This window comes from Lithobates pipiens, unplaced genomic scaffold (genome assembly GCF_037356315.1).
Source record: "Lithobates pipiens isolate NorthernLeopardFrog02 unplaced genomic scaffold, aLitPip1_a1.2 Scaffold_16, whole genome shotgun sequence".
Lineage (NCBI taxonomy): Eukaryota > Metazoa > Chordata > Amphibia > Anura > Ranidae > Lithobates > Lithobates pipiens.
In genome coordinates this window covers 376,597,388-376,623,084 of record NW_027507748.1, presented here as the reverse complement: position 1 = coordinate 376,623,084, position 25,697 = coordinate 376,597,388, and the positions used below count along the sequence as shown (strand labels likewise).

Genomic DNA, 25,697 nt, shown 5'->3' with positions numbered 1-25,697 from the left:
TTGGAAGCCAGTTTTAGGGAGCTTCAATTCCAGAACGGAAATATTTTTTGTGCTTGGGTGAAGCCAGGAAATGGCACCCACGGGTATGTGAGTGGGAGATTTTTTTTTTTTTCCTTTCTTCAATTGGTAGGGGGAATTAGATGGTTTTAAGTACCATTTAAGAGCCATATTTCATCCCTTACTCCTGGAATAACTTCATATAGGGTGTAATGCAGGCAGTCCTTGCCTGTCAAGCCACTCTTATGTCCTTGAATTTGATCTTGACTTTCCTCGCAGAGGCCACCTTTTGAACCAATTGAGAAACTGTTAGTCCTTTATCTCAGAAGGTGGCTTCTTTGATTGCTTTCACTTCAGCTATCACTCAAGTGGAGTGTCAGGGCTGGCAGCCCTTTCATGCAAGGAGCTGTTCTTGGTCTAGCATCATAAGTTGATGTTGCATCCTCATCTAGCTTTTTTGCCTAGAGTGGTTTCTAGTTTTCAGGACAGTCTTTTTCCTTAATCCACAGTCTGCAGGTGACGGTGCTACATACTCTAGAGGTACTTCAGGTGCTCGGGATCTACTTGAGTTGTTGGTACAGGTCAGGAATCCTAGTTTGTGCTGCCAGGAGGGGGCAGGTTACATCCAGGTCAAATATTTAGTAGTGAATATGCTAGTTTTATTGCCTATGGTTTTTAAAAGGGCAAACTCCCATTTTGTCTGGGGACAATTAGGTGTGTGGGAGCATCTTGGGCCATCAGGTGTAAGTGGCCCAGGTTTGCAAGACCACAATTTTGGTCTTTGGTTCATCCATTTATTTTATATTTTTCCACCCCCTCCTTTTGGGAATTTATTGCTTCCTACAAAACTGAGGTACTTCCTGTGTAGTAGGGGGTTATATAGGGGAGAACTTCCTGTTTGATCTACCATTGTCCATTCACTTATAGGTGGCGTATGACCCAAATAGTTGTTAGAACCAGCTCTTTGTCCTGTGATGTAATCAAAGAAATAGATTTTTACAGGTAAGTGTGTAGTAGTTTTTTTTCCCTAGGAAGTAACCTCCTGAAAGTGGAGCTACCCTTTTTTACACTTATCAAGAATAGTAACCAGATGCTAAATTTTCTTATCTGAAACTAGTCATGTGACAAGTTGTTTGCCTCCTGGTCTGTAATGTAGGAGAGCCCTATTTTGCAGTGCTCGTACTGTTTTCCTGATGGGGGCACTCTCTTGGTTGACAGATGTGTTGGCTACTGGAGTCCTTACAGCATCCTGTGATAAAGGGGGTGGCACAATTGTCATGTAGGGCAACAGATCACATCTTTAGTCTCCACCACTAGAAGATGTGTTGCAAAGGCTCCCCCCAACACCTCCACTTCCATATTTTAAAGGCATTCTGTACCAAGAGAAATATGAATTCTGTTCCATTAGTCATTGACCGAAGCAAGCATTTTCAGAATCGGTTCCATAATGGCAGCCCAAAGACCTTGTGGAAAAGTTCATATTTTAACATTCTTACACTCTTAGGTTATGGACAGCCTTCACAAGGACAAAGCCAAGCGCCATATGGAAGCAGTGACCAGCAGAGTTCGGAATCTTCCAGAGGCGGGTAAGGATTATTTTTGTATATAGGTTTTTTTTTTATTTGACTTCTTGACTTGAAATTTATATTTAAAGTGAACTCCAGGCATTCTTTCTTGAAAACTTGTGTTGTCTATCTTGGCTTGATACAAGTATCCATCTGTTATCCGGAAGGCCACTTGATACTAAAAAAATCAGTCAGTGCTGCATACAGTAAAAGCCATGATGATCTGTGCAAGCTCTTCCCCTCTGCACACGGACCACAGCAGGGTGCTCGTCGGCATGCAGCTCCCCATTCAGGAAAACGTGTGTTTTGTTTTTTTATTTTATTTTTTTCCCCCGGCACATGCACCTCCTGAACTCGTGCATGCGCAGTGTGTACAAAACTCAGCGCACTGATTGAAGAGGATGCACATTGACTCTTGGGATTGATGACACTTATATCCCAGGAGTCAACGGGTGGCTGAATATGACTACTTGCTATTTACTGACCAAAAAAGTCATATGCTTTGCAACAAAAGAAAAACATCGCGAACTTCTAAAGTACATTGACATCTTTACTTATTTTGGATGAATGTTTTATACTTGTGCTATACAGAGCATCCAACTTTAATTGCTTTATTTTGAAATCATTTCCAGGTACAGCAACAAAGGTTCATACAGTGACAACCAGCCAGGTAACGATGGACAGTCATATCAGCAGCAGCAACGTGACTCCTACGGCCAGCAAGATTTTGGCCAAAAGCCACAATCGGGTTATGGGCAGCAACCACCTCAAGATTCTTATGGACAGCAGCAGTCGCTTTCTTCACGGAATGAGGGCTATGGAGCTTCTTCACAAGGTGATGTACAAATCTGTTAAGCTGCTTTTGCCTACTATATATGACAAATGTTTACTAAGGTTATACATTGTACAGAATAAGGATGTCCCAAAAATCCAAACAACTTTTGATGGTATACCAGTATTTCCCGTTATCTTAATGAGAATGCACTAGTCTGCTCAATGAAGTATTTGGAGGACAGCAAATGTTTTCCAGATCATGTAGTGTAGACACATGCAACCTGGTGTTTATACGAATGAACCCATTGTTGGCAGGTACCTAAAGTATGGCACATTGCAATCGTCACAGGCAGCAATGTAATTTGTCAGTTTTAGGAAAGCTGAAATATGTATTTTGTTGACAGTTGCCACTTTATAAAATTGTACGTTTTTTTTGTATTTTTATGTGTTGCTTAGCTTTACATTTTTAAATGGAAGTATACGTAAAATGTCCATTGTACCACAAATGTTATACCAGTTCTCTACTTTGCCCGTACAAATCTTCCATACCTTAGATCAGTTAATGCTGAATTCACAGAATTTGTATGGGTGCACAATTGGCCTTGCCTTTTAAACAAAGCCTCCTTTACACCTAAGTGCATGCAGCGATGTCCTTCTGGACATATTGAGATACCACATGGCATGCCATCCAGCCAGATTAATTGATCCAGACTCCAAATTTGTCCTACTGGAATAGGGATGCTCACATTTCCCCCTAAATGAAGTTCTTTGGCGACCTCTACACATTCCCCCTGTCTTGAAAACCATTTTGACAACTTGTCCCACCACCCAGACTTGTGCTCAGGCCTATCAAAAATAGATGACTGTGATCCAAAATAAATTACAAGAAACCATGTAAAAATGTAAAGCGCCACCATCCCTCTGTGCTCACGGGCAGAAATTAACACATACACAAGTCGTGCACACCTCAAATGTTATAGAGGTCTAGCACTAGAATTATTGCTCTCACTAACTCTAAAATGGGTAACCTGTAAAGGCATTTAAACCGTAGTTTATGGAGATTAAGTACCGTTGTTTGTCCCCATTCCATGATTGTGCGCAATTTTAAAGCCTGGCATGTTGGATATCTATTTACTCGGCGTAACATCTTTAACATTTTACAAAAATGGTGTAAATTTTTTTTCCCCCATTATATTACTTGATACATCAAGGGCAATGCCAACAATAGCTTAACCAATTCCTTTTTGATAGCTTGTGGCAAGCAATTAAGGGCTCAATGAGTTTAAGCAGATTTTGAAGTCCGACTCCTTATTTCCACAAAGAAACAACTCAAATTCGTTTGCGCTAACCTGAAAACTAAAGGAATACAAAAGGATGTGCAAAAATATACATTGTCACCAATTTTGTACCAATTTTTAGTAAAACAAAAATCAACATTTCTGTAATGTGGATAATACAGGTGATGAAGAAATAACCACAGGCTTTAAAAATATCAATGTAACAAAACTGAGAAATGGACATGGACAAACTTGTTATACCATGTACAGAATAGGTGCTTTTTAACCAGACTTAGATTTAAAGTAAAGATATATTTTGAATGATTTTATGTTTAAACATATATCATAACTAAGCCGTTTACTAGAAATTGATAGCCTCGTGAGATTATACAAATTTATGTATTTTTTTTTTTTCTTTAATTGAAAAAACGTCATACTGCAGTTATCAATATTTCAATCTTATGCTTCAAAGACTAAAATGGCCCAGTCAGATAAGTCTAATTTATTTCCTACAAATAGAAGCTTATAGTTTACCAGAAATGTCAATCTTTTGTCTGAGATGTCAGCTGTATGTTCCAATGGACACTTTGATTCCCCCCCCCCCCCCCCCCATTCTTCCCTCTCTCCAATCTGTTCTCAAACTTTTCTCCCCCCCACAAAAAAATAGGCATGGATGTGTCTTCCACATAATCATTGACTTATTTACTATGTAACCATTGCACAACTGCCCGAAGGGGCAGTAGTGGACTTGTGACATTGCTGTCTAAAGGGAGCAGTGTTGGATTAAAAATAAAAAAAGGGGGGGAACTTGGGACTTTGAGTGAAGCCATGACTGGGTAAAGTCATGTGCCTCCATCCCTATCATCTGGAAATAAAAGCTTCACCGCGGCAGGGGGCAGCAGTGGTGCAAAAAGGAAGAAAGGGGGACTTTAAATGAAGCTCAGGATGACAAAAATGAGTAAAATGGTGGAAAATAAGGATTTAATAATGCGTAAAAACAAGTTTACATACAGTTCATTCCATGTATACAAAAATGCACCCATAACATGGTGTCAATCTGCAACCTGGCAATAATTGATGATAACATATTTACAACCATTGATATTCAAGGTAAAATAAAAGGGACCACCATACACATAGTTGGATACAAATGTTGAGATAATGGCAACTGCACTGTCAATAGGCTCAAAAACCCAAATATGTTAGAAGTATAAACACACATGATGGTTGTGTAGTTCATACACCAGTAGCTAAACGCGTTTCGCAGCTTTAAACCGCTCTTCAGGAGCAGACATGTAAGATATCTGCAATAGGAAAATATTTGTAGGTAAGTATACTAAATCGGGGTCGGGGGGGGGGGGGGGATGGATAAAGCCCGTATAAAACAAAAATGGCTTGCAAATATGTGTGTGCTGGAAGGCAGGGCGCCAAGGACCTCAAGCCACCCCAGAGAACAAAAAACCAAGAACAAAAAACAACCCACGACAAAAGAACGAAACCAATGTTGAAGGGTGAGTATGTAGGGTGTGAAACCAGTGAATAAGGGATAAATTAGTAAGAAAAGTGAGGAAATGAAGTCCAAACAGAAGTGACGGTGGGAGACCATGGTAAGAGGTCATCACCGAAACATTCAATGGATAAAAGAATTAAGTGAGGATAGGGTGTAAGATGTACCTGTATTAGAGAGGAAAGGAATCGGTCCATAATTAATGTGAAACCAATGTGGTGTAGGGCTCAGAGGAACTCGGAGCACACCCGGACCACCGACCATAAATACACGCCGCCACAACCACAGACATGAAGGGGGCCGCGGGGACACCGACGCCCCCAGCAGTGCCGCCTCATCAGCGCACTTCAGTGATGGAGAAAAATGACCTGTTTGCAAAATTTTATAACAAACTATTAAACATGATTTTTTTTTTTTTTGCAAAAAATAAAACTCCCAGCTGTAATTAAATACCACCAAAAGAAAGCTCTATTTGTGGGAAAAAAATGATAAAAATTTCATTTGGGTACAGTGTTGTATGACCGCGCAATTGTCATTCAAAGTGCATCAGCGCTGAAAGCTGAAAATTGGTCTGGGACTGAGGGGGGGTTTAAGTGCCCAGTAAGCAAGTGGTTAAGAAAGTTTAAACCACAGCACTCAACTTTCCTCCACCATAACTTTTGAGAGTTGCGTCGTTGGTACTAAAAGCATAATGGCCATTTCACTTGGCTTTATCATTCTTCATATTTCAAGCATGCTACTTTCATATAGATGGCGATATCTAATATGTTTCGATGAGTACAATCAGACAATATATATTGAATATATGATGGCTATTAAAGTACATAAACCAAAATATGAGATTATTCCATTAAGTATTCATATAATTGCCCCTTGATTTACGACCTGAGAGAATTTGCAATTGGGGTTTAATGTATTCTTGAATCTTTGTTCAAAAGCAACTTGTATTGCCCTTTTAATAAACCAAACAAGACAGTTTCCCATATGCCCATGAAACCATATATAAAATATGTATAGGCCTTAGAAATTCTTTTTAACCTCAATAGTTCTCACAAGGTAGTCTTTCCAAACATAAGGATGTGGTATAGTAGATTTGAGATACTAAACGGGGTGCCCTGTTCAATAATATAGTGGCAGAGATGTATGCAGAAGTTAATTTTCATCCTCCTTGGGTGACCTGGCATGGTTTCTTTATAAAAAATATTTTCCTTCATTTACGCTGGGCAGGTTACTTCATAAGGGCTCATTTACACTAGTGCATTCAGCATTTTAGCGCAGCTGCAAAATGCAGGTCAATGTAAGGACACCTAAACAATTGTTTACTGTTCACACTACAACATTGCACGACATATGTTTTAAAGTGCAACGTGTGAATTTCAGCACCGCACAGGTGAACGTGTGTAAAACGCAGGTCAACACAACTAAAGGTTAACTTTGTGGCCATATTCGTATTCATATTTTAAAGCGCTGCGCAAACTGTTGGCGCTATATAAATCCTGAATAATAACCAGTGGCCATCTTTAAAGTGTTACCCGAAAAAAAGTCTACTTCTTTAAAGCATGTGTGCTTGTCTTGCGTGTATACAGGTTAGTGGCTTAACCACCACTTTAAGGGATTGGAGAGTGGGGAAATGAGCGTATGCAGAGCAGGGGCTTTCTAGCAGGCATGTCAGAATTGATTGAATTTGTTCCCTATGTTCGGGCGCACACATTCCTGTATGACCGCTAGTAAAAAGCACCTGTGGCTAGCACAATCGCAATGATTAGGGCAGTTGTGCTGGACACCATGTGTACCAAAAATCTCCGGTGTCTAAATGTAGAATGTCTGTCTGAAATGCATTGAATTTTAACACGCGTTAAAATGCGCATCAACACAATTCAATATGTGCTGAATTTCACGTTTTCCTGCATTTACTGTAAGTCCGTATGAATTAAGCCCTAAGATTACTGTCCCCGCCCCCTTTTTTTTTTTTTTTTTTAATATATACCCACCCCCTCATCCGGATTCTTCACACTCCCATTTCTTCTACCTACTCTGCCTGTAAAAAAAATGGACATGCTTAAACTACAAGAGCATATATACATAATGAAAATGTTCACTGATCTGAATAGCAACCTGATGGGATGAAAGTCCTTTCCAATTGTGCATACTGTTTAATGACTTTTATAAAATGCATATGTGATCTGAAATGTATATGGATACATTATAATTTAGAGGTTGACCGATATGGGTTTTTATCTGCCTGATGCCGATATTTAAAGATCACGGCCGATATTTAATTTTTGGCTAAAAATAGCGCCTGTAAAGTGCCTGCAGAACGGCTCCCCTGCAGACTGTGTGCTTTCACACTGAGGCGATGCGCTGGCAGAATGTTAAAAAAAGTCCTGCAAGCAGCACCTTTTTTGGAGTGGTGTATACCGCTCCTCCACCACTCCTGCCCATTGATATGAATGGGCACCCCTGCCGAAGCGCATGTGATTTGGCAGCAGCGCTTCATGGGGGCATTTAACCTCTTCCTCTGCCACTAGCTGGGTTATATGCCCCACTAGCAGCCGAATAGCACGCTAAAATGAGGGTAAAGCAGTGCTAAAACTAGCAGCGTTTTACCGTCAACGCCTGCACGCTCCAGTGTGAAAGCAGCCTTAAGTGATACAGAAAATTTCTTACATTTATTAACCATTTTCAGACCGCACCACTTTTTGCGATTCGGCACTGCATCGCTTTAACTGACAATTGTGCGGTCATGCGACGTGGCTCCCAAACAAAATTGATGTCTGTTTTTTTTTTTTTTTTTTTTTTTTTTTTCCCCCACAAATAGTTTTCTTTTGGTATTTGATCACCCCTGTGGTTTTTATTTTTTGAGCTATAAACAAAAGTATATCAATTAAGAAAAAACACTTTATATATTTTTGGGGATATTTAACAAAAAAAAAAACTTTTTTTTTCCCTCAATTTAGGCCGATACCTATTCTTCTACATACTTTTGGTTAAAAAAAAAATCATAAGCGATTGGTTTGTGCAAGTTATAGCGTTTACAAAATAGGGGATAGTTTTATGGCATTTTTATTATAATATTTACTAGTAATGACGGCGATCAGCTTTTTTTTTTTTTTTTTTGGACACATTTTTGGGCCCATTGTCATTTATACAGCAATCAGTGCTATACAAATGCAGTGATTCCTGTGTAAATGACACTGGCAGTGAAGGTTAACTGGGGGTGGCAGTGTAGGGGTTAAGTTTTCCTAGGGGTGAGTTGCTAACTGTAGGGGGCTGGGCTTTGTGTTAGTCGACCTCTAATTATAATGTAGTATTAAACCTCAATTTATTTAACGTGACGCATTAAGCACTATAAAATGTTTCCTAGTAGATTTGTAAACCAAAAATGTATACAGTAAAACCTTGGTTTGGGAGCGTTTTTGCAAGACAAGCAAAATTTTGAAATGCATTTTGACTTGTATATTAAGTAGCGTCAGGAGAAAGAAGAGCGACTCTAACTGTAGCAATATGGTTACATTTAATGAAGGTAAAACATTTTTAACATACTGCTACACTTAGAGGTGCCTCTCCTTTAATACTCTGTAGCTCCTGCTGGATTTTGCTTCTAATCCCCTTATGGGGTCTTCCATTTGTGGATGGACAGTTTATGGTTACACAACCAGGTCACATTGCTATAATATCTTCATATGGACTATAAACTGGAGGACCTAAAAGTTTGTGGAACGAATCATTTGAGTTTCCACTATTTCTTATGGGGAAATTTTGCTATGATAGTGCTTTGGATTAAAAGCATATTTCTGCAAGCATAATTTGTTCCATTCTGAGGATTTACTGTGTAAAATTTTTTATTTATATTTTTTTCAATGCTGCTGGCTTCTTTTCTCTGTGCTGCCTGCCCCATCCTCCTGTCCTCACCAGAAAGGGTTGCCTGTGTACAGTGCAGTCCCCAATCAGTCTGGTAGCTTGGACAAGGGAGGGGATGGTAAGTGCCTTCCATCCGGGGCTACAGGGCTGTTTCTATTGATGAACACAGTACAGAGAGCCGGCTGTAGTCCCTGTGTGTAAGGGTGACTTCATAGGATGCTGCATGAGAATGCATCTACCCTGAAATGGGGAAACCTGGGGCAGCTGTCATGGCACAAGCTTAAGGGAGAAGATCACCTTTTTATATAAAAAAAATTGCATCTTTTTGCAGGTAAACTTTGTATGGGGTGTGTTGTGTGTGGGTGTTGTTGTTGTTTTTGTTGTGTTGTGTGTGTGTGTGTGTGTTTTTTTTTTTTTTTCTATTTGGAGCCTGTAAAGCATTGCACCTGCCATCAGCTGATCGTGGGTGCAATTTTGAGTTCTTGCAGACTGTGTAGCTGTCTGCTCACACCTTGTATGTTTACAGTTACTAAATGATGAAAGAAAAGTGGGTTGCGCTAGAAAAATATGTAAATCAATCTGAAAAATTGAATGATTAGATAAATTGATAATACCCCCGATCCTATAAGAGTAAGTGCAAAAAATGCAAAGTGTGTGTGTGTGTGTGTATATAAACAAATACTCTCCAGTGTGATAAGAAAATATATAGGAAAAACAATTTGGACATCTAATAAGACTAAATATCCAATCAGATGACTAGTGTTGAAAGATCAAATGCCAGTGAAAACATAACTGATAAATAGTACATAGTAAAACACGATCGCTTTAATGTTCTAAACGGTCCATAGAGAGTCCCAAAATAAGGAATAACTCCCACAGTGATGAAACGGTGAAAGAAATCCAAGGTTGTGTAGACTGAACAGCTCCACCACAATTCACGCTGCCGCTTACCAGAAACAAATGGTTCTTTATTATAGAGAACCGCAAAGCGCAGATGGTTAATTTTCCCCAGCCTAGGCTCTCTGGACAGATGGGATGGTAAGAGCAGCCTCTCGCAGTTCAAACTCAGCCACAATCCCGAACATCAGCGAGTGTACAAAGAATAGAGCTCGCAGTAGTGTAAAACCAGAACGTTTAATATAACAAAAACAAATTGCGCACTTACATAGCACCAATAAGTAAACAGCATTAAGTCAATCGAGCCGGCCAGGCTCGAAAAAAAACCCCCGATACTTCTGGGACAGCCACGTGTAGCGGTGACATCAGTGCGTCGCTCCTAACTACGCGTTTCATCACTAACGGGACGTCCTGTTAGTGAAGAAATGCGTAGGGACGGAGGAGCGACGCACTGACGTCACCGCTACACGTGGCTGTCCCAGGAGTATCGGGCGTTTTTTCGAGACCGGCCGGCTCGATTGACTTAATGCTGTTTACTTATTGGTGCTATGTAAGTGCGCAATTTGTTTTTATTTTGTTATATTAAACGTTCTGGTTTTACACTATTGCAAGCTCTATTTTTTTGTACGTTCGCTGATGTTTGGGATTATGGCTGAGTTTGCCCTTGTACACACGGTCGGAGAATCTGTCGGAATGTGTCCTATCGGACCGCGTCGTCGGATAATCCGACTGTGTGTGGTATGCATCGGACTGATTCCGTCGGACCCAATTTTCCAACATGTTGGAAATATTTCCAGACCAACTGGGCCGGTCGGACATGCTCCGATCATGTGTAGCGAATTTTGATCGGACCAAGTGCCACGCATGCTCAGATCAAATTCCTACATCAAAGCTATTGGCTACTAGCCTGAATGTAGTCCCATCGTAACGAAATTACGTCATCACGTTCTGAAAGATCGGATTTTTCGAACAACTTAGTCCGACCGTGTGTATGCAACAGTTTCGGACAAAATCCGACGGATTTGGTTGTCAAAATCTCCGACCGTGTGTAAAGGGGCTTAGAACTGCGAGAGGCTGCTCTTACCATCGCATCTGTCCAGAGATCCTAGGCTGGGTAAAATTGGCCATCTGCGCTTTGCGGTTCTCTATAATAAAGAACCATTTGTTTCTGGTAAGCGGCAGCGTGAATTGTAGTGGAGGTGTTCAGTTTTTATTTTTTTACAGTTACTAAATGATGGCATCAGTAAACTACCTAGAGCTAATCTAAACCCTGGTAGTTAATTGAGAACTACAGGCTGTCTATACTTTTTCTGGTAAGCGGCAGCGTGAATTGTGGTTCATTCACAGCATGGCCACCTTTTCAAATTGTGACAGCAGGTGCGGGGAGAAGATCCCCAGCCCACTGTCAGAAGGGGGATTGGGAAGAGGCTGCAAGAGCAGAAATGTTACATTCTGAAAAAGGGTAGAACATGTAACCTGTTTCCAAAGTTTAACTAATCCTTTTAAACTGGGACATGGGCAACGAATAAAAGATAAAGAAGCTGCATACTCGGTAAGTGAATATATCAGCTGCTGAAGTTGCTTAAAAATTGAAGGCTTAATATCACATCAAGTACTGAATCTAGCTTCAATTAGTTTTAGTTCTTATAGCGTTCTTGCCTCCTACAGATGACAACCGAAGGGACACAGGCAGGTATGGTGATAATAGAGGCTATGGTGGATCCCAGAACTTTGGGGGTGGCCGAGGCCGTGGTGGCTTTGATGATCGTCGAGGTGGCATGAGGTAAGGTGATATTAACATCTAGTGTACTGTGCATGAAAGTATAATATAATCCACCAGAGGTTGGGCAGCACCTAAATGTACTATAAAGCATGCTTTTATAGGAGATATATATACTCTCTACTCCAATTTTTTATTTTTTTTAATATAGAGAGAGATAACCCTACAGTTTTAATAAACCTTGATGCAAATTTGAGTTGGGAACAATATTTTGGTGTTTTGCACAAAACCAGTGTTACAGCACTAATTGACATTCCCAGTCTATATTTTGCCAGTAATGAGCATGTTCAGTTACATGGGTGATGCTGGTTTCATGGATTAGTACAGCTAGTTGCTCTAGCTTTAGGAAGTATTCTATATGAAAAAAGGAAAACTGAATTTGGAAGTTTGGCATAAATAAGCTTCAGGGTTTATTAGACTGCTAATTCCTATGATATGTATTTTTTAAAAAGTTGGTATTTTTAGACGTGTACTACTTTTTTGCAGGCCTAGTAAAGAAGCATGGTATTTTTTTTGTTTTTCTTCAGCTCTCAAGAGGCAACTCATGGTATAAAAGGGTGTTATAGATATAATCTATTTGCATAGAGCACTGTGGTTTTCTTTACGCGGTTTCATATCTACAGTGTTTTCTAGAGTGTTTCACAAACCTAGATGATGCATATATAAATGTCAGTTAAAAGGTCATGATTTACCATTGACAAGGAACAATATTAGTAACCATGTTAGTAATATAGGAGTAAAAAAATTAAGGCGCAAATGTTCAGAGTAAGTGATGCTTAATAAACAGTCAAAGGCCTATCTGATGCCAATATGCACTTGGTTTTACTAAACGATGTATGCGGAGCATCATATCCAATGTTTTGCAGAAATTTTCCTGAAACCTCTCAACTAAAAAAAATTATGTGGGGTCTATACTTCATTAAAACAGTGCTCCTCTTTGCTGGAGTAACATTTTGCTAAAAGTTATAAAACCCCTTTCACACTGGGGCCGCCTGTGCGTTCGCTGTTAATGCGCTGCTCGTTTTAGCGGCGGTTTAAAAACTCCCACGTGGTCTCTTCCAAAGCGCTGCCCATTCATTATATTAACCACCCAAATATGCTGCTTGCAGGACGTTGGAAAGAAAAGGTCCTGCAAGCGCATTGCCCCGGTTGTGAGGGCACCCATTGCCGTGAATGGGAGGCTGTTTTCAGGGACATTTCTTGCGCTTAAAGGCCTGAAAACTGCCCGTGTGAAAGGCGTCTTAAGGCTTTACTTTTCTGCTAAATTATAAGGTTGAATATTGGTTTCTAACTTTCTATGATTTAGCAGTGATTACGTTCATGATCTTCAGCATTTCTAATATGAACTTTAAGTGAAAGTACAGTTCCATGGATAGCTTTTTTTTTTTCCTGTAGCTGAAAAACACAAGTGCGTAGGCTGAATGCGATCTAAATGGTCCTTTTAAAAAAAAAAAAAAAAAAAATGTATTGTTGCATTTTGTGTTATGGGCTTACCTTGGAACTGTGCAGGACATTCACATTTGCGTCTCTTTAAATGGGGCTCTTAAATAAAATGGCTCTTAATGTGGATAAAGATTTGATTGTGATGCCGCAGGTTAAAGGTAAGTGAGGAATTTTTTGTTCCGATATCCCCTGTCTTCATTTAGACTACTGCTACTACTAATATAGATGGCACTTGAAACTTTCAGTTCTCTGAAAACTGGGCACCATTTCAAATCAGTACCGCGTGGAATTCCCCAGTGTGAGCCCTTGGTTTAGCCGTGGAAAGTTGCTATTGTGTTTAAATCATGTTTTGTAAAAATGTCTTGCAGACTTCAGTGGCATGATGTCCATGCTGCATTTCTGGGCTTTGCTGCTCTGGTGATGGGCTACCACTGAATTTACTGTCCTGACCATGACTGCTTATAGGTGGACCTGGGAACTCCTGCATAAAGAGTAACCTGTTCATTTAGATTGGGGGTCAGCAACCAGTATATTGCGTTCTACCAGTAGATTGTAATCTGGGCTTGCTGACCCACCCTTCCGGAGCATCAAACAGTGCAATGCAGAGGCATTACTTGGAAAGCTGATGCCTCCTCTGTAACACTGGCTCCTGTCCCGTGCAGAGTGATAGCAGCTGCAATCCACCTCCTTATTCTGGTTAGCTGTCTTCAGAGTGGTTTCAACAGCAGGAAAGGTCTTCAGGTCAGTGTGGAACAATACACTGGACATAATATAGGGATGCTTTCACACTGTTCTACGGTTTACCCACATTACATGTGCAGTGTACCTGCAGCATTCCTGCAGGTTTGTTGAGCTTGGTCATATGCTTCTGTTGCATGCTGCGGGTTTGGTGTGCTTTCAGAAAGTGCAGCACACCTGCAGGATATAAAGTCTGACACAGCGTAGCTAGCCCAGGAAAGTTACAGATGCACCATTTTGCACCCACGTTGTGGGTAAACCACAGCACATAAGTGTGGAAGCTGCCTTCTAGGGGCTCAGATCAGTAAGGGTTCATTTACTTTGCAGTTTGGGGAGTGGTAAACACCGATAGTGTTTACTACCCCAACTTCACTCCCTCTAGCTGCATTGACCAGGAGTGTACACATGTTGCAGCAGGAGTTGTAAACCCTGTCATGGTTGGGGCGTGTAGCACCTGCCAAGTATGACCCACTCAAGTGAATGAGGCTGCTCTGCAGGTGCCCTGCAACTTTGTGCAGTACTGCAAAGAAGGGGTTAAATCAGAGGCAACAATGTGTTGCTTTCTCACCACCTGCTCCCTTAGTCCCTGCAGAAGCAGGCAGTTGTGGGGCACTTGCAGAGTGGCCCCATTTACTTGAATGGGTCATGATTGGTAGGCCATAGCACCCACCAAAAGCAACAGGGGGCTTAAGTCCTTCTGCGGCATGTGTACACCTTTTGGCTGCTGCCTCAGCAGCTAAAAGGGGTAGAGATTGGGGGGTGGTTTTATCACCTCTCAACTTTGTGCGAACGAGCCCAGAGGGTGCCACTGCTGCATGCAGCTAAAAGGTTCAATCGCAAGTGCAGCAAACACTGTTGCTCCTCTGAAAAGCGATCCGGTTGTGTTTAACAGATTGTGAGGAAGTGATATATTTCCTCCTCACCACCTGATTTAAACCCATAATTGCCGTGCAATGCATGTGATTGGGACACGGTAGTACCACTTAGAGGTCGACCGATATATCGGCCAATATTTGCCGTTTTTTAAATAATCGGCATCGGCCGATTGTGCTGATAAAAAGCCGATTTAGAACTACAGCGGGACTTTGAAATGACTTCTGTAATAGAAGTCAGTGTGAGTTGCCTGAGTTGTCATAAAAACGTCTTTCCTCCTCTCTGGGCAGGCTGCCAAGAAAAGAACAAAAAGCTACAATGTTTACACTTGAATGAAATCATCTGTGTGTAAAGTTCTCAGTTTAACCATTTAAAGACTAAATCTTTTCTGACACTTGTTGCTTACAAGTAAAAATCCTGTATTTTCTGCCAGAAAATCACTTAGACCGCCCAAAAATTATATATATTTTTTTAGCAGAGATCCTAGGGAATAAAATAGCGGTTGTTGCAATATTTTGTCACACGGCATTTGCACAGAGGTCTTTCAAATGCATTTTTTTTGGGAAAAAAAATACACCATTTAAAAAATAAAATAAAAACAGTTAAGTTAGCCCATTTTTGTCCAAAAGTTTTGACTACCTGTTTTTATTTAATATATAGTTTTTTTTTTTTTTTTTTTATCTAAATCATACATACAAGTAAACTGACTGTTTTGTTTAATAAATGTAAGAAATTTTCTGTATCACTTATGAAGGCTGCTTTCACACTGGAGCGGGCAGGCGTTGATGGTAAAACGCAAGTTTAAGCGGCTCTTTACCATCATTTTAGCGGTGCTATTTGGCTGCTAGTGGGGCACATATAACCCAGCTAGCGGCCAAGGAAGAGGTTAAATGTGCCCATGAAGCACTGCTGCCAAATCGCATTGCATGCGCTTCGGCAGTGGTGCCCATTCATATCAATGGGCGGGAGTGGTGGAGGAGCGGTATACACCACTCCAAACGTGCTGCTTGCAGGACCTTTTTTTTAGGATCCCGCCAGCGCATCTCCTCAGTGTGAAAGCACTCTGTTTCACACAGACTGCAGGGGAGCCATTTTGCAGGCACTTTACAGTCGCTATTTTTAGCCCAAAAGCGCCTGAAAAACGCCCCAGTGGGAAAGGTGTGTTAGATCAAGGGGGATTAAAAAAGGAAGGAAATAAATAAATAAAATAAAATCGGCCTAACATATCGGCCCAAAAAAATCGGCATCATATATCGGCCGCCATGATTTCTTAATATTGGCATCGGCCAGAGAAAAACCCATATCGGTCGACCTCTAGTACCACCATTAGATATGAGTAGGTAGGCACTGCCCAGTGATCTTTGACTTCTCCCATGTTCAGGTAGATCTCCTTCTTCTTCTCCTTCTCCTTCTCCTTCTTCTCCTTCTTCTCCTTCTCCTCCTTCTCCTTCTTCTCCTTCTCCTTCTTCTCCTTCTTCTCCTTCTTCTCCTTCTCCTTCTTCTCCTTCTTCTCCTTCTTCTCCTTCTCCTTCTTCCCCCTGAGTTGGATCATGTAAAGTAAGAAGTTGTAGTATTGTATGGGCTGAGGCACATTAGAGGTTTACATCATAAAATTCAGAATCTCTTCAGCTACTCAGGTGCGGTGTACAGTAGTCCATATACATGGTTGCCTGTACATAGGTGCTCACGCACCGCCATGTCCCCCTAAACACACATACATTGTGTTCAGGGAATGTGTCCATGCTATATGTGGATGTACAGGAGTACCAGCATATATCCACTTGCAGCCATGTACCATCATGTCTGTGGGCAACTTTTGGCAACAGTGCCAGCCAGAATTTTGTATGCCCCTAATGAGCCCTGTAAGTGTGAGTCTGTATTTTGCCACTGAGCACTTCATCCACTAGACAGGAGGTGTTGAAATATCAGTAGTCTTTTACACTCGACTAGCACTCTGAATTCTGACCTTTTTCTAACGAATAAAAAAGGGACAATCTTGAGCAAAAGGAGTTGCCAGTAAAACCAATATTGCCTGTTTGTTTTCTAGAGGATCGGATGAAACTTTTTTTTTTATTTATTTATTTTTTTTTTCTTTGCTCTAGGTTTTTTCTAAATAGTTACCAAAATTTGGAAGGTCATGCCTTCGCTGTTTGTTTCTGTAAAAACATTTTGTAAAGACCTGTGTTGATGGGGCTTGGCCTTGTTGATGAGACAGGTTTTAAGATTTGGCAAGGACAAGTAACATCCTCCTAACCTGCATTAGACCTGGTCAGTTTTTGCATGCCTATAGACCTGTATGGGAATGCAAAACCAGATTGCATGTAATAAGACCATCAACATAGGCTCTTGGGACTTTTTTTATTTTTATCCATTAACAATGTCAAATAATGCTAGATGCATCCATAGCTGGAAAAGTGATTGGTTTCTGGTTTTGTAGATCAAAGAGCTATACTGATGGTAAAGTGTGTTTGGGTTGGTTTGGCCAGGTTCCTTGACACCTGTAATGCACTGTTTAGCTCCACTTCAGGAGTAATTGATTATAGATTTTGAGTGCTTGGTTTAGCTTTAAGCTAACTTTTAGCAGGCTTCAGGCAATATTGGAAGAAACTTGCTTGTGATAAATGGGTAGGCTGTGCCTGGTTACCACCCTCTAAAAAAAGATTGTCTGTCTTTGAAAAAAAGAAAAAAAATGTGATTCACTGAGTTAGAACAAGCAAAAAAGAAATTTAAGTTGGAACACTAAAGCTATGTACTTGTTCCTGGTCAGTAATTTGATGGTGAGCAAAATAGTGACTGCCTATGTATTCAGTCTAGATTTCCTTGTAGCTAGCTGAATCTTGCTAAAATCCTGTTTAAATTCAAACAACGCTACAGTTAATCTGTAGTAACACTTCAGAGTGGAGCTTAAGAGTGTAAGTGGGCTTTTTATTTTACCCCCACGCCAGTCCCCCACACAAACTATATGTACTAAGAGCTGGAACCACCACATTTTAAAAGTGAAAACGAAACTAGTCCATGTTCTTGGGATCTTCAAGGCGCACACTGGAAATTAAATGGGTTAAGCACCAATAGTCTCTGCAGTCTTCACTCCTCAGGGTGAAATGTCTTTAGCATCTGAAACCCTTCTGAGTGAGATGCCTGGTCCCCTGCTGCACACCGATTCCTTTAGCTAGCCACTACATTACTACACCCCCTATTCAAAGATGACCCTTGCAGTAGGCATGGGCATTTTAGCAGGGATAATTAAGTGCTGCAGATTAAAAATTGGGTATTAAAGCTCATTTTGTGCCACTGGAGCAACTCCTGAAGCCCCCTTGCAGCAGTGAAATGCTCACCTGGTGTGTTGGCTGAATTGCACCATATCGTACACTGTATATACTAGTACTAAAACATTTAAGTTGTGAATGCTGCTGGGTCTTTTTGTGTGGCAAGCTTCTGATAACCACCAGTGATCAGTAGTCCTTATTGCAGATTCATTGATGGTATACACTCTCTGGTATGGACACCAGTATGACATTATTTTAGATGTCTCCCGTTTATGCTGGAAAGTGTATACTATCAATGAATTTGACGTCAACACTACTAATCTCCATGTGTTATTGCATGCTTGCTGCACAAGACTCCACAACATCCTACAGGTGTAAGTGCTAATATCTGCACTGTATTATGTGGTGCAATGCACAAGATGAGTGTTTTTCCTGTTGGTGCGAACTGAGCCAGTGGAGGTTTATGGAAATGGGTTTAGAAGTTACTCATTTTTAATGGCTACATTACTACAGTGTCCTGAAATGATGTAGGCTGGATGGAAGGAACAAGGCATCTAAAGTGTTGAATGCCAAATTTTCCAGGCAGTGTATCTGGTCAACACAGAAAACTCAACAGTGTGGCAGAGGTAACTATTAACCTTTTTTTGTTTGCAGAGTCGTTAAGTCATATTTTCATGATTAAAATGAATCGCTTGCTGGCTTACCTCTTGAATACTTTAAACTGAAGAGCTTTCCTCCAGACTTCCTAGTTCTGCCCAAGAGCTGGGACCATTGCAAAACCAAATGATCACGTTGCACTTCTCCAGGGTGTGCTCTTAGAATCAAATATTAGGTTTCACTGTAAAAAAAGCGATGCCTACAGGAGAGCATTTATACAGAAGCTGCAAGGCAAGCTCTTCACTGGAATCTTCAAGATATAAGCTGGTATGTGAATAAATTTTATAGTACCACTATTTATCCTCAGCTGAAAATAGTATTTTAGAAGATCTTGGCAGTATAAATGAAAAACATTGGTACTTGTAGTAGCCATAAATGCAGTAGAAACCTGTGTGCTGGCTTTACAGTGGTTGGTGCTTGGGGGAATATCTTAAATGTTCTTGTACAATGAATGTAAAATGGGAGCTGCTCTAGTCTTAACACTTAACTGGGTTTTTCTTCATTCAGTTGCCCTAAGTGGTAAAGGGGGGCAAAAAAATCATGTCTCCGCTTTTTCCTCCACAGCGGTGGTGACCGAGGTGGCTTCAAAAATTTTGGTGGTAAGTGCCTTGAACATAGACCGTTTCCATGGAAATCCTGTTGCATTGAACAGGACTCCTCAGCTTATTACAGGCCAGTAAAAACATGCTCTGCTACGCTCTTGCAAAGATAAACGTCTGAAGGTGCCAGTGTCGATGTTTAACTGCTTTCAGGGTAAGAATAATGAAAACTTACAAACAATGGAAAAACATTGTTCTAGTCTTCATCTTGTAAAAGGACTTGTGAAAGTTCCTATAGGTAAAAGGTGCTTGGTGTTAATGTGGAAGTAAAGGTGACCTAGAGCTGTTAAAAATGTTTCCCCCTCCCCCTGCTCTGATGCTGTGTCGGTGAGCACTCCCAACAGCTCTGATTTCACGTTCTTGCTCCCATTGCCTGTCCATTGATGGTGCTACCCACCCTTACCACTTGCTGACATGGGGATCTGGAGCTTCTGTATTATGTGACCATACCAGAGTGGATTAAAGAAATATATTTGCATATCTTTTTAAAGACTATGCAGCATAGGTGGGAGAGGCAACATTAGTAACACTTATAATTGGTCTTTTACTTCCACTACAAGTTGCACTCTTTACATTTTTATATACACGGCCCTCTGATGGCACATTTTTGCTGAATCTCTTTTTCTTGAGTCTTTAAAATTTACGTTGTTGACTAACAGCAACGGTATTGCTTTTGTGGACACAAATTGCAAAATTGTAGGGTTGACAAGAGCTGTTTGCGTTCAGGGTCCATCAGTGGCTCTGCCTGCACCCAGCTCTGGCAATCAACACTTTAAAAAACTGTTGCCTCTTCTAGGTAAGCCATGCAAGGGTTTAATGTAGCAAATTTTGTAAATTTTGACTATTTTTATTTTGTTTAACCCAATAGTACCTGGATTGATTTTAAAATTGCTTAACTGTACACCATTTTCTTCACTAACAGACCCACACTGGAGCAAGAAAAGTGAACAGGTCTACTCGGACCTGTGCTTTGTCCATTCAGGAAAAAAACAGGCTTTCTCTAGTCTTGCTTCCCTCCCCAATGTTATATACTTGCTTTTTCTTTACCACTCTGCTCAGTGCTAGGAGCATGGAGTAGTCCAGTCCTGCCCCAGGATTTTTTTTTTTTTTTCTAGCATGTGACTTACCCATATGACAGCACCCGAGTCATGGCCCTATGAACTCTACAACTTTAGTGTACACAAACTTTTCTTGTTCCTTGTGGTAGAATGGTACAGTGGGAGTTATTGAAATGCATGTGTTTATATGCTTCTGGGGAGGGCTGAACTTAAAGCCCAACTCGAAGTAAGAGAAAAAATATCCCTTGCAGAGGGGCTGTCTGCATTATTGGCTTTGTCTAGGGGAGAAGAGATGCTATTTTACCTACCTAATCCTCTGCTCTCCAGGTGGTGAACCGTGACCCACATCCAATGCAGGGCTATGGAACCCGATTTGGTTTTTACAATGTCAGGCTCTAGACTGCTGGGACATGGGGGAGATTACACTGCAAAGAGGGGCTGTGAGGCTTGGTTAAGTAAATCTCCTCCTTTTTATTTCCCTAGGCATAAGCAAGCAAATTACCCTTGCAGTGCAGGCACAGCCCCTCTGCAAGGGATAATTTATTTGCCAGGAATTGTTTTAAACGTTAACTTTTGTGGGGGGGAAAAAAAGGCAAATGTAGTGTATACGATTTTGACACAAGTCGTATTGTAATTGAATGGTTGTATACCCTTTTCAATCTGCAGAGCTGCCATTTTCTAAAAATGTAATGCAATATGACTAACTGGAGTTCTGTACATGCATACGGAACCCCCCCCCCCCCCCCCCCCCCCAAACATCATTTCCTGCTTGTGTAATTGGCTCACCAATTTTCCCAGAAGTCTGCACCAAGATGGAAGTCAGAGATTTTAGGCGTCCCCCTGCAATTTCATTTTTAGTGCGATACTTACTTCCAATAGGAACATGTCCTAAAGGGATGCAGATTTCCTCATTAGAGCTTTGCTGGTGCTGCAGCTGATTGATAATTATGAAACCACTCCCATTAGACTTGGCACAGACAAATGCATGGATTTCTTCAGAAAAACAAAAGGTAGGAATCTGCAACAAAGGTTGTCGTAATCCCTGTAATGTACAAGGATCACCAGAGGTGAATGGTGTGTCTTTTATTTTTTATTTATTTTTATTTTTTTCCACCTCAAGTCAAGTTGCGCTTTAAGGTAATCAATTGGTTTGCCCTGTCCAGGCAAGTATATATTTACTTTTAAGTGCAGAAGACTTGTCACAGGGTGCGAGAGAGCATGTTAAGCTGCTTTATAAACTCGCCTGTACATGTTTTGTTGGCTAAGCCTTGTGCTTCACAGGGTTAAATACTTTAAGGGCATCTTGGCAGCCAGATATTCCATTACAGCCAACAATGTTTAACGTTCAATAACCAAAATATGAGATGCAATTAAAACATACAGGGGTTACATGCCAATCTTTCACGCACATCCAACAATCCTTTAAGTGATCAGCAGGCACCTTTTTAGAATGTCTTAGATTGACAGAAAAGTCAAAACATGAAAGCTGTAACTTTCTGGGGTATGTTGGCTGCCTGCAATTTGTCTAGCCCATGCCACAGAACAAGTTGTTTTTCTCCTCCTTCGTTTATCTAAATCTTTGTAGCCCCTAAAGTGGATGTGTGCACTGGGTATTGGTCAAGGCTAACACTTTCACTTAAGCATACCTTGATATATTGGATGAATACAAGCAAATGGTGTAATGCAATAATTTGAAAAGCATTGTGCTCACTGCACTGAAAGTTGGGTTGGATTCACATCTGATGGTATCGCTGCACAAGCATGTGGTGTTTTGTGCATTAACATGTTGCATTAATACAGCTTAATTTCAATAGACTGTATGCGTGGCAACAGAGTTAAAACTGAACCTCCGCTTTTTTTTTTTTTTTTACCACCTGCAAAGCAAAAGGCATAATGAGCTAGTGTGCACCGCATGCTAGCTCATTATGAAATACTTATCTTGGAACGAGGCCCCGACATCTGGCCCGATCATCCCCAGCCGAGTCCGGCCACTGCCGGACTTTCAGCCAAGAATCCCCTTGTGCGCATGCGCCGCTGCAGTCAGCGGTGCATACCGAGGGGAATATCTCCTAAACCGTACAGGTTTAGGAGATATTTTTTTACCTACAGGTAAGCCTTATTATAGGCTTTCCTGTAGGTAAAAGTAAAAAAAGTATACAAGCGCGTTAAAAAAGAATTGGCACTTTTAAAACATTCTATTCCCAATGGGACAAATTACATGTAGGTTTTTGTCCAATCATCCTACGTGTTGTGTAACACTAGCTGTGATGTTTGACAGAGTGATCCCCCTGCCTTCCATTGGTGCACTGGCTGCTTGACACTTCAGCTAGCAAGTAAATGATTGCTTTTATTGCATATTTTCCTAGATGCCATTCATTAAGGCCCGCAGATTAGTAGCATGGTCTATATGGCAATTGTAGGGCTTGTTGGCAGCAGCCACATCAGCTCCCTCCCTCTGACATGTCAGGAATTTGGTTCATCATTCTGCACTGCATTGTTCGTTGCGACACTACGTAAAAATGAAGCTATACCTCATACATCACAGGATACGGAAGACTTCATTTTTTTATTACTTGAGTATGCTGCTACTTTCAGGTGAATGAACACTAAAGGCAAGGATCTATGTCCAGCCATAATCCCAACTCAGCTGCGCCTCCGTTTTTAGCCCTTGTCTTTAGGTGATGGCTACAAGTGTCTGAAGATCCCTATGTCTTGTGCCTCTTCTGACACCCCTAATGGGACAGTGGAGGGCTTCTTCCTTGTAGTTGGTAGATGAAGTTTTGGAGGCGTTTAAAGCGGAGTTGGATAGAATATATATCTGAAAATGGAAAGAGTATGGCACAACTGCAAACCTACCAAGACATGGCCGTCCCACCTAAACTGACAGGCTGGGCAAGGAGAGCATTAATCGGAGAAGCAGCCTAGAGGCCCATGCTAACTCTGGAGGAGCTGCAGAGATCCACAGCTCAGGTGGGAGAATCTGTCCACAGAACTATTGTGCACTCCACAAATCTGGCCTTTATGGAAGACTGGTAAGAACCCTGAATGCACCAAAACTCTGCCCCCACCCCACGGTTAAACGTGGTGCCAACATGTTGTGGGGATGCTTTTCAGCAGGAAAAGTGAAACTGGTCAGAGTTGATGATGGATGAAGCCAAATACAGGGTAATCTTAGAAGAAAACCTGTTTGCTAAAGACTTGAGACTGGGGCAGAGGTTCACCTTGCAGCAGTACAAAGACACTAAACATACAGCCAGCGTTGCAATGATATGGTTTAGATCAAATCATATTCATGTGTTTGACTGAGCCATTCTAAGTCCAGACCTAAATCCAATTGAGAATCTGTGGCGAGACTTGAAAATTGCTGTTCAGATGTGCTCTAGCCATTCTGACAGAACTTGAGCCATTTTGCAAAGAATGGCCCAAAATGTCACTCCTAGATGTGCAGAGCAGGTAGAGACATACTCAAAAAGACTTGTAGCTGTTCTTGCATTGAAAAGTGGTTCTACCAAGTATTGACTCAGGGCTGAGTATAAATGCACACCATACTTTTCAGATATTTGTTAAAAATTTGGACAACCATTTATACCTTCCTTCCACTTCACAATTATGTGCCACTTTTGTGTTGGTATGAGTGATGGCGAACCTTGGCACCCCAGATGTTTCCGACCTACATTTCCCATGATGCTTATGCACTCTGCAGTCTAGTTGAGCATCATGGGAAATTTAGTTCCAAAAAATTAGGGGTGCCAAGATCCACCATCACTGGTCTCGCATAAGATTCCAATAAAATTTAAAATTTTTGGTTGCAACATGACAAATTGTGAATACTTTCAAGGCACTATGCAGAAGCTAATGGCTCCCACTGCTGTCTAAGCCAGACAGGGGAGAGAGAGGGACACTGCTCTTGTGTGCATAACTGAGCTTGATCTCGGTCCTGTGAAGTATATAGGGGGGGGGGGGGGAGGAGCTGCTTGCAGATGGCTTTACATTTTAATGCATAATGTGCATTAAGGTCAAAACCTTCTGCCTTTAGAACCACTGTAAGTTTCTTGGTAGATTCCATAGAGCAGCTTTCAGAGGTGGGCACTTGTTTTGTCATGGGAAAAGTAGTATGGCTCAAGTTCTCATTGGCAGAACTTTCCTGCAAGAATTAAAGGCTTCCATCTGAGGAGGAATGTTTTTGTCCAGAGGGTGACTTCTAAATCCAAGAACAATAACTTTCATAAGCAACAAGCTTCAGGCTATAAGCAAATACCCTATGTCCCAATTCTAAAAGAGGAATTGGACTCCCTAGTCCTCTGCATCCAGAGGCAATTCCTCCTTACGGTGCAGGGGACACCCCCACTCATGGGGGGGGTTTGTGTTCATCTGGCTTTGAAGCTGCATGTACTTCGACTGGATCTGATGCAGGGCGTCCATAGTTTACAAACTGGAGTCTTGCTGTTTTTCCCTCCACACTTTAAAGTGTTTTTTTTTTTTTTTGCAGCTCTGGAAAGGCTGCTGACCCAGGGGATCATTGCACCCGTAGCTAAGGAGAGCTGTTACGGCCTCTATTACACCCTTTTTACAGTTCCCTATGTCAAATGGATGTCTTGCCTATTGAAGACCAAGTTCCTGACTATTTAAAAATTCAGAGCAAAGCTAGGCGGGCTACATCCTATCAGCGGGTCTTTCTGAAATCTGTTCATTTGAAGGGTGCTTGCCTACGCATCCTGATAGTCTGAACAGTTTTTGTGATTTGGCTGTAGAGCATCGTCACCGTTAGTTTGTGGTGATGCCTTTCAGCCGGTCCACAGCCCCAAGAGGCACCAAACCTGGGGTTAAGTGCTCGGAATATTCCCATTGTGGGGTACATTGTCCTGGGAAGGTTTGGTTGCTGAATCTTCAGAGGTCAGCCTTTGTTGTGCCACAATGTCTACAGTCCTTGGGCCTTAGTCCTTGAAGATGCTTGAAAGTACTGGAAAGAATGATGGCCTCATTCAGTGTGTGGTTCCTCATGCCCAGTATCTCTCCAGATCTTAATCCCAATATCTTGTTTGTATGGATCAGATCGGCTCTGGAATGATTGATATCCACAACAATGCTCACTACTGGGAAATCCTTCCTCCTGATGGTTAGGAAGATCTTTGACTTATGCTTGTTTTGGGCTGGGGCAGGTGTTCTGGAGAACCTCGGTTCAGGGAATGTGGTCAATAAAGACTTGATTTGATAGCCTTGAACTTTGAGCAAATCGTCTGGCTTTCCCACACTTGTATGTCTACCTTTTTTGGTGTCCCCCAGTCAGGATTCAGTGTGAGTGTCACAGCTGTGGCCTACATCAGCTATCAAAGGAGGGACAAGTGGATCTGATCTTGTCTTGGGTAGAATTTCACATTTTGGCTTCCATTGCCATGTACATTTCT

General features: G+C 41.3%; 1 protein-coding gene across 2 annotated transcripts in view; it reads left to right on the top strand.

The window, feature by feature from the left end:
* The window catches only part of TAF15 (TATA-box binding protein associated factor 15), a 64,306-nt gene that overhangs the window by 22,738 nt on the left and 15,871 nt on the right, over positions 1-25,697 (top strand). The window contains exons 5-8 of one of the 2 annotated variants that reach the window (XM_077482175.1): positions 1,502-1,583; positions 2,195-2,397; positions 11,547-11,661; positions 19,200-19,234. In XM_077482175.1, the coding sequence (XP_077338301.1) occupies positions 1,502-1,583; positions 2,195-2,397; positions 11,547-11,661; positions 19,200-19,234 (435 nt within the window). The remainder of the gene's footprint in view (positions 1-1,501; positions 1,584-2,194; positions 2,398-11,546; positions 11,662-19,199; positions 19,235-25,697) is intronic. The other variant, XM_077482176.1, reaches the window with a different exon arrangement.